This window comes from Muscardinus avellanarius (genome assembly GCF_963383645.1).
Source record: "Muscardinus avellanarius genome assembly, chromosome: 1".
NCBI classification, from domain to species: Eukaryota; Metazoa; Chordata; class Mammalia; order Rodentia; family Gliridae; genus Muscardinus; species Muscardinus avellanarius.
Window position 1 is genome coordinate 216,602,960 of NC_137786.1, and position 16,003 is coordinate 216,618,962.

At 35.8% G+C, this 16,003-nt stretch overlaps 1 protein-coding gene across 5 annotated transcripts in view; it reads left to right on the plus strand.

Annotated features, from left to right (window-relative positions):
• TTC17 (tetratricopeptide repeat domain 17) overlaps nucleotides 1-16,003 on the plus strand; it is a gene marked incomplete at both ends in the record, with an annotated part of 116,657 nt that overhangs the window by 17,610 nt on the left and 83,044 nt on the right. For 3 of the 5 annotated variants that reach the window (XM_080717759.1, XM_080717760.1, XM_080717762.1), the window contains 5 exons: nucleotides 6,367-6,456; nucleotides 11,327-11,496; nucleotides 12,379-12,490; nucleotides 12,690-12,821; nucleotides 15,529-15,638. In XM_080717759.1, coding sequence (XP_080573885.1) covers nucleotides 6,367-6,456; nucleotides 11,327-11,496; nucleotides 12,379-12,490; nucleotides 12,690-12,821; nucleotides 15,529-15,638 — 614 coding nt within the window. The remainder of the gene's footprint in view (nucleotides 1-6,366; nucleotides 6,457-11,326; nucleotides 11,497-12,378; nucleotides 12,491-12,689; nucleotides 12,822-15,528; nucleotides 15,639-16,003) is intronic. The other 2 variants (XM_080717763.1, XM_080717761.1) reach the window with 2 other exon arrangements.

Consider the following 16,003-nt stretch of genomic DNA (forward strand, 5'->3'; position numbering starts at 1 on the left):
CAATTCTTAGGCCCTTGTGGATATAAGAGAGCTTGTTCCCAACAGCTCAAACAAAAGTTCTGGATTAGAGTCTCCTTAGTAGTACCTAACCTTACTTTATAAACATCCCATCTCAGAAATAATAGCCATCACCAAAGTAAAGGAAACCACTGACCAGAGTTTTTTGTGTGGTGAAGGAAGAAGGATAGGTCCTTTTGCCATGAGCAAAAAGATTGTGGATACGGGACAACAAAAACTAAAAATATCCAATAAGCAGGATCATTTCAGATTTTACATGAAGGTAAAATCTTGGTGGCTTTGGAGAATTTATGTTTTTCATTATACTGTCTTTACTGCAGTACTGGGAATTAAAACCAGAGATATTCTACCTCTGAACTATACATCCAACTCTATGTCCTTTTTTATTTTGACACTGGATTTCACTAAGTGTTGAGGGAGCTCAATAAGTTGCTGGAGCTGATATTTATTTTTTTATATATTTTTATTAGTGATTGTATTTATACATCATAATGGGCTGAAGCTGATTTTGATCCTCCAGCCTCGGCCTACCAAGAACTGGAAATATAGGTGTGTACTACAACACCCAGCTCATTATAGTGTCTTATATTTAAATAACCTAAAATCCTGAAATAAATGACTTTCTGAAATATTCAGTCCTTAGTTTCTAAATTAACCAGAAGATTTTTTTAATTGACTATGCCAGAGTATTAAAATTTCATTCCGTTTTTTTTTTTTTTTTTTTTTTTTTTTTTGGAAGCCCTTCCACCTCCAGGCTACACTCCCAGACCTATTTTATGCTGTTTTATTTTTGGAAACAGGGTCTCTTTAGCCAGCACGGCTGGCTTTGAACCTGCCGATCCTCCTGTCTCCGCCTCTCAAGCGCGGGGATTACAAGCGTGCGCCACCACACCCCGGCTGTTCTAATTCATATTTAAAATGTTTTCCTTTAATCTCATTTGACAATGAAGTAATTGCCTTCATATAGTGATCTTTCTATTTATGACATAAGTTTATTGAATTCATGAAGACATGACTCTGGATTACAGGTGTGAATACTAACAATATCTTGACTAATTAGAGAAAGCAACAAATAAAATATATGAAAATGAATTTGATATAAGATATTTACCACTATTATATATAATTGAATACATGTATTCAAAGGAAAATAAAATTGAATTGCTTTGTATGAGTTTTGTCATTTTCTTTACTATAAAAATTGTTATAATAACAGTAAAATTTTGCTTACCTAGAATACTTAGAGAATGAATCATTCTGGATAATAGAGTTCCACATAGCCCAGTTCCCAAATACTTAGTCAGTTATTCCCTATGGTATAAATTTTGCTCTAAATCTATTTCATATTTGTTCAAAGTAGAATGAAAATAATTCTTTTTTAAAAAGTGTTTCAGGTCAGCCAGGCGTGGTGGTGCATACTTGTAATCCCAGTCCTTGGGAGGCTAAGGCAGGAAGATTGCAGGTTTTCGGCCAGCCTCAGCTACTTAGGCCCTCCACAACTTAGTGAGATGCTGTTTCAAAATAAAGAATAAATTAGGGCTGGGAATGTAGCTTGGAGGTAGAATGCCTCTGGCTTCAATCCCCAGTACACACACACACACACACACACACACACACACACGCGGTTTCAGGTCATTATAAGCTTCATTTATTGTGTTTGTGCAGTATAGAAATTGTGAAAAGCTTGCCCCTTGTGAGAAGCTATAAATGCTTTGATATCTTGTGTGTGCATCGTGCCTTCTTTTAATCTGCCCCTCTTATACTTGTCACACCTCGCTCCTAGCTTCTAATAATCGCCTCTTGTAAATGACCAAGATTTTTGAAGGCATTGCCATTCCTTTACATATTGTATATATCATGGGACAACATAGGCTCCAAATATCAACTCATCATGGAATTAACATATATTTATTGGTGGAATGAATTTTGTAATATTTACAAAGTTGTCAAACAAGCCCTCTGATAATTTTCAGAGAAATATTCAAAAGAAGAGAAATTCAAGTTGACATTTGCCACAGATAATCATAACATCTTAAAATTTAAGAACTTGAACTTATCCCAGTAAAAATATGTCAGGTTCTAAATCTTCCCTTTGCTAAGACTTTATCTGGCAAAGATCCATGCCATTTGTTGTCACCGCAAAAAGAGAAACACAGCTGTTAGTAGACACTCTTCCCTTCTGCTAATAATTTTATCTTTATACCTCTAGCTGCTGTGGCTTTGCTGAACTAAAAGCTTCAAGAAATGAAAAGTGCTTCCTCACCATTGAATGTTGGCCTGACCAATGTTATAGGAAAATAATAAAACTCTGATTACTAGTGACTGTTTAACCTAAAACTAAGATTTTTCTTTAAATAGTTCTTTATTGTAAATCATTTGTTTTATTCTTTCATTCTTCTTGCAGTTCTCCAAATAGCTTGTAAACAAAATGGTTAGGTTATTTGGAAATATTCCCACACATCTTCCTCTCTCCTCCAGTTTTGTTTTTTGTTTTTTGGGGGGTTTTTTGTTTTTGTTTTTTTCTAAAAAACTTCATTTTAAAATATAGTGTGCTAGCCAGGCGTGGTGGCACACGGTGGAGACAGGAGGATCGCACAGGTTCGAAGCCAGCCTCAGCTACTTAATGAGGCTCTCAGCAACTTAGTGAGACCCAGTTTCCAAATAAAATATAAAAACAGGTCTGGGAGTATAGCCCAGAGGTAGAAAGCCTCTGTGTTCCACTCCAGTATCACCAAAAAAAGAGAACCCCTTTAAAATATAGTGTGCTAAATAGCTCTCTCTTAATGTCTAAACAGTTACAGCGTGAGGAGACTTCCTGTGGCTTCATTTTATTAAAGCTCTTTTGTTTCTGGCTACTGGTTATATAGCTCTTATATATTAGACAGATCTCTCCATTTTTTTATGGATGGAATTAGGTTGTTGCTGTGTTAACTAAAAATATTATAGTATATGTAAATATATTTTTGCCTAGTTGTTTAAGAATGTCTTAGGGTAGCTTCTAAAAGTTTGTTTTGCTAAATCAAAGACTGTACTTTTAACATTTTGTTATATGTTGTCAAACAATACTCCAAACAACATACATATATATATATATATATATATATATATATATATATATATATATGCATCCTGTCAGTATGTAAGAGCTCTTTTTTTTATTCATTTATTATTATTATTATTATTATTATTATTATTATTGTTATTTGGGGGGGACTGGGGATTGAACTCAGGGGTATTCTTCCTCAAACTACAGCCCAGCCCTATTTTTTATTCTGTATTTTTGAAACAGGGCCTCACTACGTAGCTGTCTCAGCCTCCCAAGTACTGGGATTACAATTATGAGGCGCCACGCCCAGCTGAGCGTTCTTTTTTTTACATATTCAACAACATAGTTGCTTGATCTGATTCAGGGAACATGAGCTATAAGTAACAGATCTCAAGGTTATCTTAAATTACCTTTGATTTATGACTTCTACAAGTAGCTTTCAAAAATAAGGGTTTTTTTAAATTTATTTTTTATTGGTGCAATGTATTCATACATCATAATGGCATAAAGAAAATACTTTTGTAGACATACATGCACACATCGCCCAGTTAGCCCCTACCCGATCCCCACCCCATTCCCTCCCCATCCCTCCTTCCCATGCTTGGCTTAGTGGTTGACATCTAGTTTTATAGCAATTTATCCAATATTAACATTGATAATCTCACATAACAGTTTCATTTGTCTGATACCAAGCTTTTGATGACTTAAAGATAACATTTCATTATTTGTTTTTGCTTTCTTTCTTACCAGAGAATATTTTTTCTTTTCTTTTTTTTTAGGTGAAACTATCATACATTTATTTATTTATTTTTCAGAAAAAATCTATCCTGATATGGATTATAGACTCTAGATACCCAAAACAATCTCGAAAAAGAACAAAGCTAGAAGATGTATATTTTCTGATTTCAAACCATATAAAGCTACAGTAATTGAAACAGTGTAATACTGTTCTAAAGGCAGATATATAAACCATTTGAGTTAAATAAAAGCCTAGAGATAAATTCTTCCATATATTGTCAAGTTATTTTTGACAAGGTTTCCACGAACATTTGGTGGAGGAAATAATAATCTTTTAATTAAATATTGTTGAAAAATAATAATTACATGAAAAAGAATAAAATTGGACCCTTACCTAACACATATACAAATATTAACTCAAAATAGATAAAAGACCTAAATATAAATCTTAAGACTATAAACTTTTAGAAGAAAATCTGGATCATAAAACCTCACAACACTGAAATTGGCAGTGATTTCTTGGATATGATTTCAATGGCACAGGAAACAAAAGGATAAATAAACTCCCTAAAAAATAAAAAAAAATATTGTATATCCAAAGACAATGTAAGCAGTTAAAAGTTACTGATATAATGGGATAAAATATTTCCAAATGCTATATCTGAAGGTATATTAATATTCCAACTAGAAATCCTAAAAATTAGCAACAATTAAAGCAAACAATACAATTTAGAGATAGGTAAAAGACTAATAAATAATGAATTTCCACAGATAACTAATCTTAGTTGTCTGTTGGATGGAAAATCTTGTTTCTCTGGTTCTGGTGTGTTACCTATTTCTTCTTTGTAGTTCATCTCTTTGAGTATTTTCTCTAGCGCTGGTTTTGAAGACATAAATTCCTTCAGTTTCTGTTTGTCATGGAAGCTTCTTATTTCCCCATCTAATTTGGTAGAAAGTTTTGCTGGGTAGGAAATTTTTGGCTGGAAGTTGTTTTCTTTCAGAGTTTGGAATATGTTACTCCAAGCCCTTCTGGCTCTCATGACTTGGTTTGGGAAGTCTGGAGTGATTCTAATTGGTTTGCCTCTGAATGTCACTTGGCCCTTTGTTTTTGTTGCCTTTAAGATTCTCTGCTTGGCTTCCACATTGGTCATTTTGACAATTATGTGGCGTGGGGATCCTCTTCTCCGATCCTGTCTAAAGGGAGTTCTATAAGTTTCCTGGACCTGTGTATTGACCTCTTGCTCTACGTTTGGAAAATTTTCTGCTATTACTTCCTTGAAAAGATTGTTGATCCCTTTGGTTTCACCTTTTCTCTCCTCTATTCCAATTATTCTTAGTTTAGCTCTCTTAAAATGGGCCCATATTTCTTCAATGTCAGATTCCTGCTGTCGGATTTTTTTTCCTAAATTAGAAACTATGCGTTCATTTTTTGAATGATCATCTTCTAGGAGCAAGATTCTATTCTCCTTGTGGTCTAATCGGTTGTTTGTACTTTGAATTGAGGCCTTTACTTCATTAATTGCATCCTTTATCTCCTTTTGTCTCTGAGTTCTTTTCGAAGCACCTCTATTATTTCTACAGTTATTTTCCTGATTTGATCTTCTAGAAATCTCTGATTTTCTGTTTTATTGAGTTCTGATGTTGTGGGCATTCATTGCTCCATTGTTATTCCTCTTTCCCATGATTTCGGAAGTTTGTGCCTTCTCTGGGTTCTTCCCTTGGGTCACTACGACTTCACTTAAGGTGCTCTGGATCTCGAGTCTGTGGTATCTCAGTCCCCACTACTCCTTTACTGGGTTGTATCGCAGAGTCTCAGACCCAGGGAGTCAATCGAGGCTGCTTTAGACCATAGGGGGTGCCAGATTGGGCATTCTCCTATGGTGTGATATCTCTGCCACCGCCACTCCCCCACTGGGTCAAGTCCCTGGGAGTACAGTACTGAGATTTCTCCTCTAGGGGCCACAATTTGACTCACTGTTGTTGAGTGTGCAGATGGAGCTCTCGTGGACTCGGTGAATTCGCTGCTGCTTAAAAATAAGGGTTTTTTTGTAATAGTTTTCTTTTATTGCTTTCAAACCTATTTAGATGCTGAATGTTCTATCAAAATAAAACAATCACCTTTTATTATTATTACCAGCAATGAAACATCTTTTAAGGAAATTACTTCTTGTTCATTGCTTTCTTCTTGAATAAATCTATGACCTGTAAAGTCAGAATATTTACTTCAAATGCTTGCTATCTCAAGTTGGAGTTCAAGGGACTACTTTTGAATATCTTCTTTGCTAAAATTTACATGTGATCGCTTTTTTATTTTAATTTCTTTTTTTTTTTTTTTTTTTTGGTCCTGAAAATTGAATACAGGGCCTTGTACCTCTAAGCACACACTCGACCACTGATTACACCCCAGTTTTTATGTGATCACTCCTGAAATACCCCTTGAACTTTACTAAGCAGCTAACACAAATTATAATAGTGAAAGAACAATTATTCAAATCATATTTAAAGTAGATTTTATTAATTCAGACTTAATGAAGTGAGTTTCATTTATTGTTGCTTCCTTACAGGTGGACTCACCAATGAACTTGAAGCATCCTCATGACTTAGTCATATTAATGAGACAAGAAACAACAGTAAACTACCTCAAAGAATTGGAGGTAAGGCAGTTGCACGTGTGAGATACAGCTGAGACTCATAGCATCTTTCAGGAGCTAGTGTTGTGTTCTCAGAAGAGCTGAAGCTATGGTCTCCTAAGACTGACTCTTCCGACTTCCACAAGAATATACCACTTTAAATTATCTTGTCAAAGTGATATTTGAGCAGTAGTAAGAGAAACAGACTACCCTACCCTAATGTGGGTACGTGCCTAACTTTTGATTTATTTATCCTTGAATACTGTTTCTATGATTAGGTTTTAACATCAACTTTGAAAAGGATATGATCTCTGATGATATTCTTAGAAAAAGAGTTTGGGTAAAATATGAAAAGAAAGAAAGTTTTAATAACTTAAACATTTTTAATTCTTGCTCATTCTCAAATACTAAAAACTAGAGTCTTGCTGTGGTATGTTCTTATGGTTGACGTGAAAAAGCCTTAATCATTGTATACCTTTAAAAGCTTGAAAATTAAAAGTGCAATAAAATCTGACTTTTTAGTAGAATCAGCTTTACCTTTAGAATTGATTTTCATAAACTAATTTTGCTTAATAAAATTACTTGAAAAACTGTTTTTTCTCATAAAATTACAGTGAAAATTGAATCCACATCACAAGGAAACTATAAGTTGTATAAGAAGTAAGTTAAATTACCAAATGAGAGTTAGAAAACTATAACGGACCCAGAAATAAAAGCTGTGTCTCTTGGCCAAAGCTGGCATTCCTGTGAAGCTGTGTAAATATTTTTTAGTTATTGCAAAGGCTTTGAATTTCACTGACATGAATTCAGACTGATTTGTCTATCATTTATATAAGAAGTTGATATATGCATTATGTATTTTTAAAGTTTATGTGCATTAAGAATTATGACCATTAGCACAGGTTTACCAGCATTGCATAGGTAGTAGTATTTTTAGGATATTTACAGGATTAGAGCACCACAACTTTTTTTTAAATTATCTTTCACAGTGACCCTACTGTTTGATCACTCGTAAATTTGGAAGTGTTGATTTTTGTTTTAATACTAAGAATAAGACAATACTTATAGAGCTTCATGTTTGGAAGCATGATCTGTTTTTATTCAAACATAGTTCCTAAAAAGAAGCAGTGGTTCAAAAGGTAGTTTTTATTTTTAGATGCATAAACACAGATGCTTATTGCTACCTCTATTTAGTAGGCAGTGTGATAGGATATGAGGTAAATAGAAGATTTAAGTTGGGGGAAATGCCATTTACTAAGGTATGAAGTGCAAATGAAAAATGTTGACCACCAAATTCAGTTGAGGTAGTTTATACTTAAGTATACTTCTGCTGTTTCATAGACATCAAAATAAAACATAGCCAGACTTAAAAGCAATATAAAATGAAACCAAAATGAATAAAAACGCCGAATCAGGAATGTGCCCAAGCTACAAACAGACCTGCAGAACCAATACCAGGCACAGGCTGTGGTGTCTAGTATTTTAGCTTGTGGAGTTGAAGAGATGACCGTGTTATATGTAAGATGAAGAAACAGAACCAGGGTCACTGCTTGAAGACTAATGTGGAGCCAGTCTACTCGTAGAAAGAATATGGATAAAAAGAGCAAAAAGACAAGGCAGAATCTGGTCAGAATGGGGAAACACATCATCCAGTAGTTGAGTAATTACATCTTTCTTCTTTAGCGCCATTTCAGGGTACAATATTACTTTGGGGTAGGAACCCAAAAATTATAAGATCTGATTCTGGATGTGGGAAGTAGGTGGAACCTGAAAGCAACAACAAAACTATTAACTATAGGGGATGGTCATGGAGTCGTTGTGAAGAGAGAGACAGAGATGGATCGGGGTGAAGGAATACTCAGGGGTTTTTTAACTAAGTGATTGCAGAGATGAAGTTGACATTGACTAAGTTAGAGAAGACTGAAGGAGATGCAGGATTCGAGATGCCACTTAGATATCCCAAGTATAGATATTCAAGAATGAGCCGGGCATGGTGGCACATGCTTGTAATCCCAGCATTCGGGAGGCAGAGACCAGAGGATCATGGTTTGTGGACAGCCTCAGCTACTTAGGCCCCTTGCAACTCAGTGAGACCCTATTTCAAAAATAAAAAGACTAAAAACTAAGACTGGGGGTGTGGCTTGGAGGTACAATACCCCTGGGTTCCATCCCTGATACCGCAAAAAAAAGAAAAGGAATGAAGTTGGTTCTTCAATTATGAACTCGAGGAAAGATCTAGGCTAAAAATATAAATGTGTTCATCATTGATAGACTCAAAGCAAGGAGACTAGATAAAGCAGATTACCTACAAAGTCCTATTGGAAAATTTATTGGCAAATATATTTAAAACTTTAGAATATCACCATCTTTTAAGTAACCGTGCAAAAAACTAAACAAAGCATAGTATTATTTTTCAACGTAAATGGTTTTTTTGCCATCCTATGTTTTTATTTTATTTCATCTTATTTTTTGTTTCTGGTGCATTGTAATCATACATCATTATGAGGTACAGATGGTAGAGGCATACATGCATTCATCACTCATTTAGCCCTTTCCTAGTTCCAACCCCATTTCCTCCTTCCTCTCTCCTTATGTTCAGCTTAGTGACCGACTTTGATGTTTCTTTTTTTTTTAATGGTGGTACTGGGGTTTCTGGAAACCCTCCTACCTCCGGGCTACACTCCCAGACCTATTTTTATACTTTTTTTATTTGGAAACAGGGTCTCTTAAGCCAGCACGGCTGGCTTCGAACCTGCGCAATCCTCCTGTCTCTGCCTCCCAAGCGCAGGGATTACAAGCGTGTGCCACCACGCCCGGCTTGACTTTGATGTTTTTGAATGTACATCATGCATTAGTGTGCCTCCCCTCGCCCATCTTCCTCAGGTCACCTTCTTTACTCATCTAAAGTTTCTCCTCTGTTATCTAAAGTCCCTCCTATGTCCTATTTTCTCCCTAAGATTATTATGACTTCTTCAGGCTTCATGAGACTGACATAAAAAGGTTATATTACCCAAAATCCTACTGCCAATATTCACGAAAGACAGAGAGAGGACAGAGGAGCATGTTAAATGAACCTTGGAGATTCAATCAGCAAATTCAAATAGAATGGCAAACTACATGACAAACAACCCAGTTTACTTGACAAGTAAGTTACAAGTCGAAAAAAAGGAACCAGAAGAGTAACCACCAGATATTAGGCTTAGACAAATCAACCAATTGTAGAGTAAGGGAGCTTCATTGGATTCTGATTCAAACAAACACACCTTTTTTTTTTTTTTAAGTACAGGAGATTGAACCCAGAGGCCTTCTACCTCTGAGCTACACTCCTAGTCCTATTTTTTATTCTTAATTTTTGAAACAGAGTCTTACTAAGTTGCAGAAGGCCTCTCTTAAGTAGCTGAGACTGGCTGCAAACCTGCAATCCTTCTCTCTCAGCCTCCCAAGTACTGGAATTACAAGCCTGCACCAACACAGCACAGCAACACACCCATATTTAAAAACGGAGAAAATATAGTTGTGAAGTTATAAACTTCATATTTGATATTAAGGAATTATTTTGTACGTGTATAATGTTGTGGAGATTGTTTTGTTTTGTTGTGGGTGGGGTTTTTTTGTTTTTGTTTTTGTTTTCTCTTTTGCAGTAGTGGGTATTGAACCTAGGACCTCAAGCATCTTAGACAAGTGTTCTATCATTGAGCTATACCCTGAGCCCTTTTATTTTTATTGTTTTGGATCAAGTCTCACTAAGTTGTCCAGGCTGGCTTTGAACTTATGATCCTCCTGCCTTATCTTTATGAATAAGTGGGATTACATGTATGTTACTGTGCCTGGCTTTCTTTTTGTCTTTTTCATTTTTTCCTTCTTTTTTTTTTCTGGTATTTGAGTTGAACTTTGGGGGATTCTACTTCTGAGCAACACCCCCAGCCCTATTTTATTTTTATTTTTGAAACAGTCTAAGTTGCAGAGACCCTCACTAAGTTGCTGTGGCTGTCCAGGAATCTTGAATTCTCCTGTTTCAGCCTCCCAAATATTGGGATCATAAGCGTGTTGCCATCACACCGGTTTTCCTTTTGTCTGGTTATTGATTGATTGATTGATTGATTGATTGATTGATTGATTTAATGGGGGGTATTGGGGATTAAAACCAGGGTACTCTACCAATGAACTACACCCCCTGTTTGTGTGTGTGTGTGTGTGTGTTACTAGGGGTCAAACACAGGGGTTTTCTACCTCTGAGCTATACCCCACCCTTTTTCTTTGAGGAGGCACTGGGGATTGAATCCAGGGACATTCTACCTGTGAGCTATATGCCCAGGTCTACTCTATTTTTTTATTTTGAAATAGGATCTATCTAAGTTGTAGACGGCCTCACTAAGTTGCTGAGGAGAGCTACAAACCTGCAATCCTCCTCAGCTTTCCAAGTTCTGAGATTATAAGCATGTACCACCATCCCAGTCTTTATTTTTTTCTTTTGAAACAGGGTCTCACTAAATTTCTGAGGGCCTTGCTAAGTTACAGAGGCTAGCACTGAACCTGCCGTCCTCGTATCTTAGCCTCCCAAGTATTAGCATCACTGGTATGCACCGCCACATTTGGCTTGTTTTGAAGAAAAAAGGCAGAGATGGGAGGTACTGTGTAGGAGGTCAGAAGTCACGTTATGAGGGGCTCAAGTGCCAGAACTATAAATGTCATGTTCTCCTACTCTCTGCATGTGAACACCTTTTAGGGGAACTTACATGTGTTAACTAAGATGACCAAAGGTGTTTTCAGAATCCCTGTCTTCCTAGAGGATTGTCTGACTTCTCTGACACTCATTAAATTCTCCTTTCTCTTCATTAATATCTAGACTGAAATATTAGAAAAATCCATTCTGCTTCCATTTTCTTCTCAACAGAAGCAATTAGTTGCTCAAAAAATTCACATAGAAGAGAATGAGGACAGAGACACGGGACTGGAACAGAGACATAATAAAGAAGATCCAGACTGCATCAAAGCCAAGGTGCCCTTAGGGGATCTGGATCTGTATGATGGCACATACATAACTCTGGAGAGCAAAGACATCAGGTAAAGAGAGTCTCTTCCCAAAACGAGAGGTGTTTTTCCTAAGCAGGCCTTTCTCAAATCAGAAAAAAATAATTTTTATAGTAAAAGTAAATTTCAATCACAGGTGCGTTTACTGAAATTTAAAAATTCAAAATATATACTACACACAGAATTCTTACAAATGAATTAAAAATGTTTAATATGATAGTCAAAAATTAGGCACTATAAAGTTAAAGCAAATGACCAATAAACATTTGGAAAAAATATTTCTCAGAAATGATCAAATAAGTATAAATTAAAATATTTAGATAACTTTCATCTACAACATTTGAAAAATTTTAAGTGAGTAAATGGTAAAAAGGTAGAGGAGCTGTCAGTGGAAGTGTAATTAGTCTAACATTTCTAGATAGAATTTAACAGTGTTATATATTCATTTAAAAAACTTTAAGACCTTTAACATTTTGTGACCAACCTAGTTTTTAATTCTTGACTTATCCCATTTGAGTTCCCAAAATATTTGATTCCTTTTGGTGTTATATGAAAATGTATAAATTTTGATTCATGATTGGTTGTAAAGTTCAGATGCCATGAGAACATGGAGAAAATTTGACATTTATTAAAGTACTGTTTTGGGGGGTTTTGTTTTGTTAGTTTGTTTGGTGGTACTGGGGATGGAACCCAGGGACCTTCTACCTCTGGGCTACACTCCCAGACCTGTTTTATATTTTTTATTTGGAAACAGGGTCTCTTAAGCCAGCCTCAGCTGGCTTCAAACCTGCGCTATCCTCCTGTCTCAGCCTCCCAAGTGCAGGGATTACAAGCGCGTGCCACCAAGCCCGGCTTAAAAAAAGTACTGTTGATTTTATCTTCTCTTCATTCATTATTTCTCATTTCTTGATTTAGCCCTGAAGATTATATAGACACAGAATCACCTGTACCTCCAGACCCTGAGCAACCTGATTGCACTAAAATTCTAGAGCTTCCATATAGTATACATGCTTTTCAGCATTTACGAGTAAGTAAAGAAGTTTAGGATTTTTTTTTATTTGATTTTCTTTTATTTGGTCTCTTGCTTACAAAAATTTGTTCTTTTCTTTGAAATAGAGTTATAATTTTACAAACATCTACTTCTTAAAATTTTCCTAAAATAAAATCTAAAAGATACTGAAATAATAATCATATAACCTTTAACTATTTTTTCTCCTTTTCTTTAGGGTGTACAAGAGAGAGTTAATCTTTCTGCGCCTCTATTACCTAAGGAAGATCCAGTCTTCACATATTTATCTAAACGTTTAGGAAGAAGTATAGATGACATAGGCCATCTCATTCATGAAGGTCTACAGAAGGCAAGTCATCAATAACAAAGACTCAGGAGACTCTGTGTCAATAGGAGAGATTTTTCTCTCTGAAAATGTCTTTCTCACTTGTTTTTTATCTTGTGGATGATTAAAAATTATAATTATATTAAGCAGTAGGGGAAACATAGATGGACTAGTTTCTTTACCAGAAAAAGATACTGAAATGTTTTATTTAAACTAATTCATGAAAAAAAATTATAAACCAGTATAAGTAACTGGGTTTATAGGCTAGTTAATATATGTTAAGTGAGGAATAAAATTTAGCATTGATAAATCTATACACAATACATACATTATCACTTTTCTCTAAACAAGAAAAAGACTCGTGACCAGCGATAAAATCTTCTGTAATTTTCTTTATTTTTTAGGTTTAAACAGGAGGATTATAGCTCTAGAACAGCCTCAGCTATATAGGGAGACAATCAGCAAGACCCTGAGGAACATCTCCTTTGAAAAAAATGAAGCCAGGCGTGGCGGCAGCACACTTGTAATCCCAGTGCTTGGGAGGCGGAGACAGGAGGATCGCCAAGTCTGTGGCCAGCCAGCCTCACCTACTTAGTGAGGAACTCCACAACTTAGTGAAACCCTGTTTCAAAATAAAGAATAAAAAATATTGCTGGGGGGTATAGCTGGAAGGTAGAATGCCCCTGGGTTCAATCCCTAGTGCCGCCAAAAAAATTTTTTTCTTTAATCAAAAGAATAATGCAAGCAGGAAGGAGCTGGGCATGGTAGCATATGCCTGCAATCCCAGTACTTGAGAGGCTAAAACAGGGTTGCAGGTTCCAGGCCAACTCTGCAATTTCACAAGACTCTGTTTCAAAATAAAAAATACAGAGGGTTGGGGGTGTAACTCAGAAGTAAAACATCCCTGGGTTCAATCTCTAGTACGGGGAGGCGGGGGAGGGAAGAAAAGAGGGAAGGATGGGGGGAGGGAAGGAATTATATAATAGGACCAAAGAATTCAGGATAACATGGGGGAGTTTACTCTGTAAATGTGTATGTACTTGTGGACAGAGAAGGGTGGGGGTTACTAGGGATTGAACCCAGGGGCCATCTACTTCCAAGCTAACACCCCAGCCCTTTTTATTTTTTATTTTGAAACAGGATCCTAGATTGCTGAGAGTCTCACTAAGTTTTTGAGGCTGGTTTTGAATCTGCAATTCTCCTGTCTCAGTCTCTCCAAAACTGAAATTACAGGCATATGTCACCACACCAGGCATATTTGGGATTTTTTTTTTTTATACCCCCAGCCCTATTTTTTATTCTTTATTTTGAAACAGGGTCTCAGTGAGTTGCAAAGGGCCTCACTAAGTAACTGAGGCCGGCCACAAACACAGATCCTCCTGTCTAAGCCTCCCAAATGCTGGGGTTACAAGCGTGCACCACCATGCCCAGCTCATATATGGGAACTTAGATAACAATTTTTTCTCTTCTCTATTTCTTTTTTTTTTCTCTTCTCTATTTCTAAGGAGTATCATAAGATGCAGGTTATTTCTAAACAGTATTAATTATAGTGATATTAAATAAAATGTATAATCATAACATTTACCTAGATTTTATTTAAGTGCATATGTTCTAGAAAAAGAAAAAGAATGTATTTTTAGTAATGTGATTGCCAGGGTCACAAGGTAATCATATTTTAACATGGCCCCCAAAATGCTGTAGTAACTATAGTTATCAATATGTGAATTTAATATATGGTATAGCCAGCAGTGAGTACTGGCATTCTTCATTATCTTTGCCAGTTTGTATGTAAAAGGAAGTCTTGTTTTCTTAAAATGTGTTTCTTTATGAAGCTGTATAGTCCACATGCTTATTAGCTAATTCATATTTTATATGTTTTATATTTTATATTTTATATCTTATATATATAAAGAGTATGTATACTCTTTATAGTTAAAGACACTAAACCTTGACCATTACACGTACTGTAAATATGTTTTCCACTTTATTTTAAACTCTGATTTTTCTCTCCATGGCAGAAATGTAAAACTTTTCTTGGATTTGAACTTATTTACACTTAAGTTTTCAGCATGGTTCAATTTAGTGTTTTGACCTTTATGTGGCTGAAATTCAAAATATGTTGAAGGACACAAAAAAATTCCAGGCACAGAAGAAGCCTATGTAAACTTCAGTTTAACTTGACTAAATAATATACTTAGGTACTATGAACTAGATCATTCTTAACAGCTTGAATGTTTGAATTACATTCTAAATACACATAAAAAGATGACAAAAATTCATCTTTTATAAAAACATAAGTCTGTTCACTAAAGATATCACATAAATAGAAAACTTAGTAAAATGTTAATTTTAGGAATTTCATGTGAATGCAGCTGGAATTTAGAAGTTGCTTAGAAATTTCTTAGCAACTAAATTACTCAAGTCCCGAAGCAGAGCCGACAGATTGAGCTCTGTTTCCCACTGGAATGGTAACCTGGGGTTGGATGGTCTCTCTGAGGTTCACACTTCTGTGCACTCACTCACTGATCTCGTAGAAGGGCTCTTTGGTTACAGGAGTAGAGTATCTGTGTACTCCATCCTCTGCTTTCCTACTACAATAATTAGTCTTGCTCCTCTTCATCTTTAATTTCACAAGAGCTGAAGTGTTCATGGTGCTCGTTTCGAACATTTTCCGTTAAAGCAACCATCCTGAGTTGTATTTTATTGTGGTTCTTGTTTGTTTGATCTCCAGAACTCATCCTCGTGGGTATTGTATAACATGGCTTCATTTTATTGGAGAATAAAAAATGAGCCCTACCAGGTAGTGGAATGTGCCATGCGAGCACTGCACTTCTCTTCCAGGTAAGAGTCCTCTTCTTCTGGGCCTCCTGGTCTTCCACCTTATTCAGGACCTGAAGAATTAGAACACAAGAAAGCAATGAGAAGCGACACTGCACCCTGTTCTCTTCTCTCTTGCTCAAAGAAAGTGGTCCCATTACAAAAAAATCACAGATGCCAAAAAGCCCAGTGATAATTTTGCAATATGCTTTTCATGTTCATTAAGGAAAAAATATATATCACGTAAAAAGCTCTGTGATCAACTTGAGACCTGAATGCAAGGACCTTGACTGGAAGAATTATCATAGCTTAAAATATAACTTTTCTTAAGCAAGCCTAAATCCCAAATAGGTTTTAAAATAATGTAATATCTTCCAGACCTTTTTCTT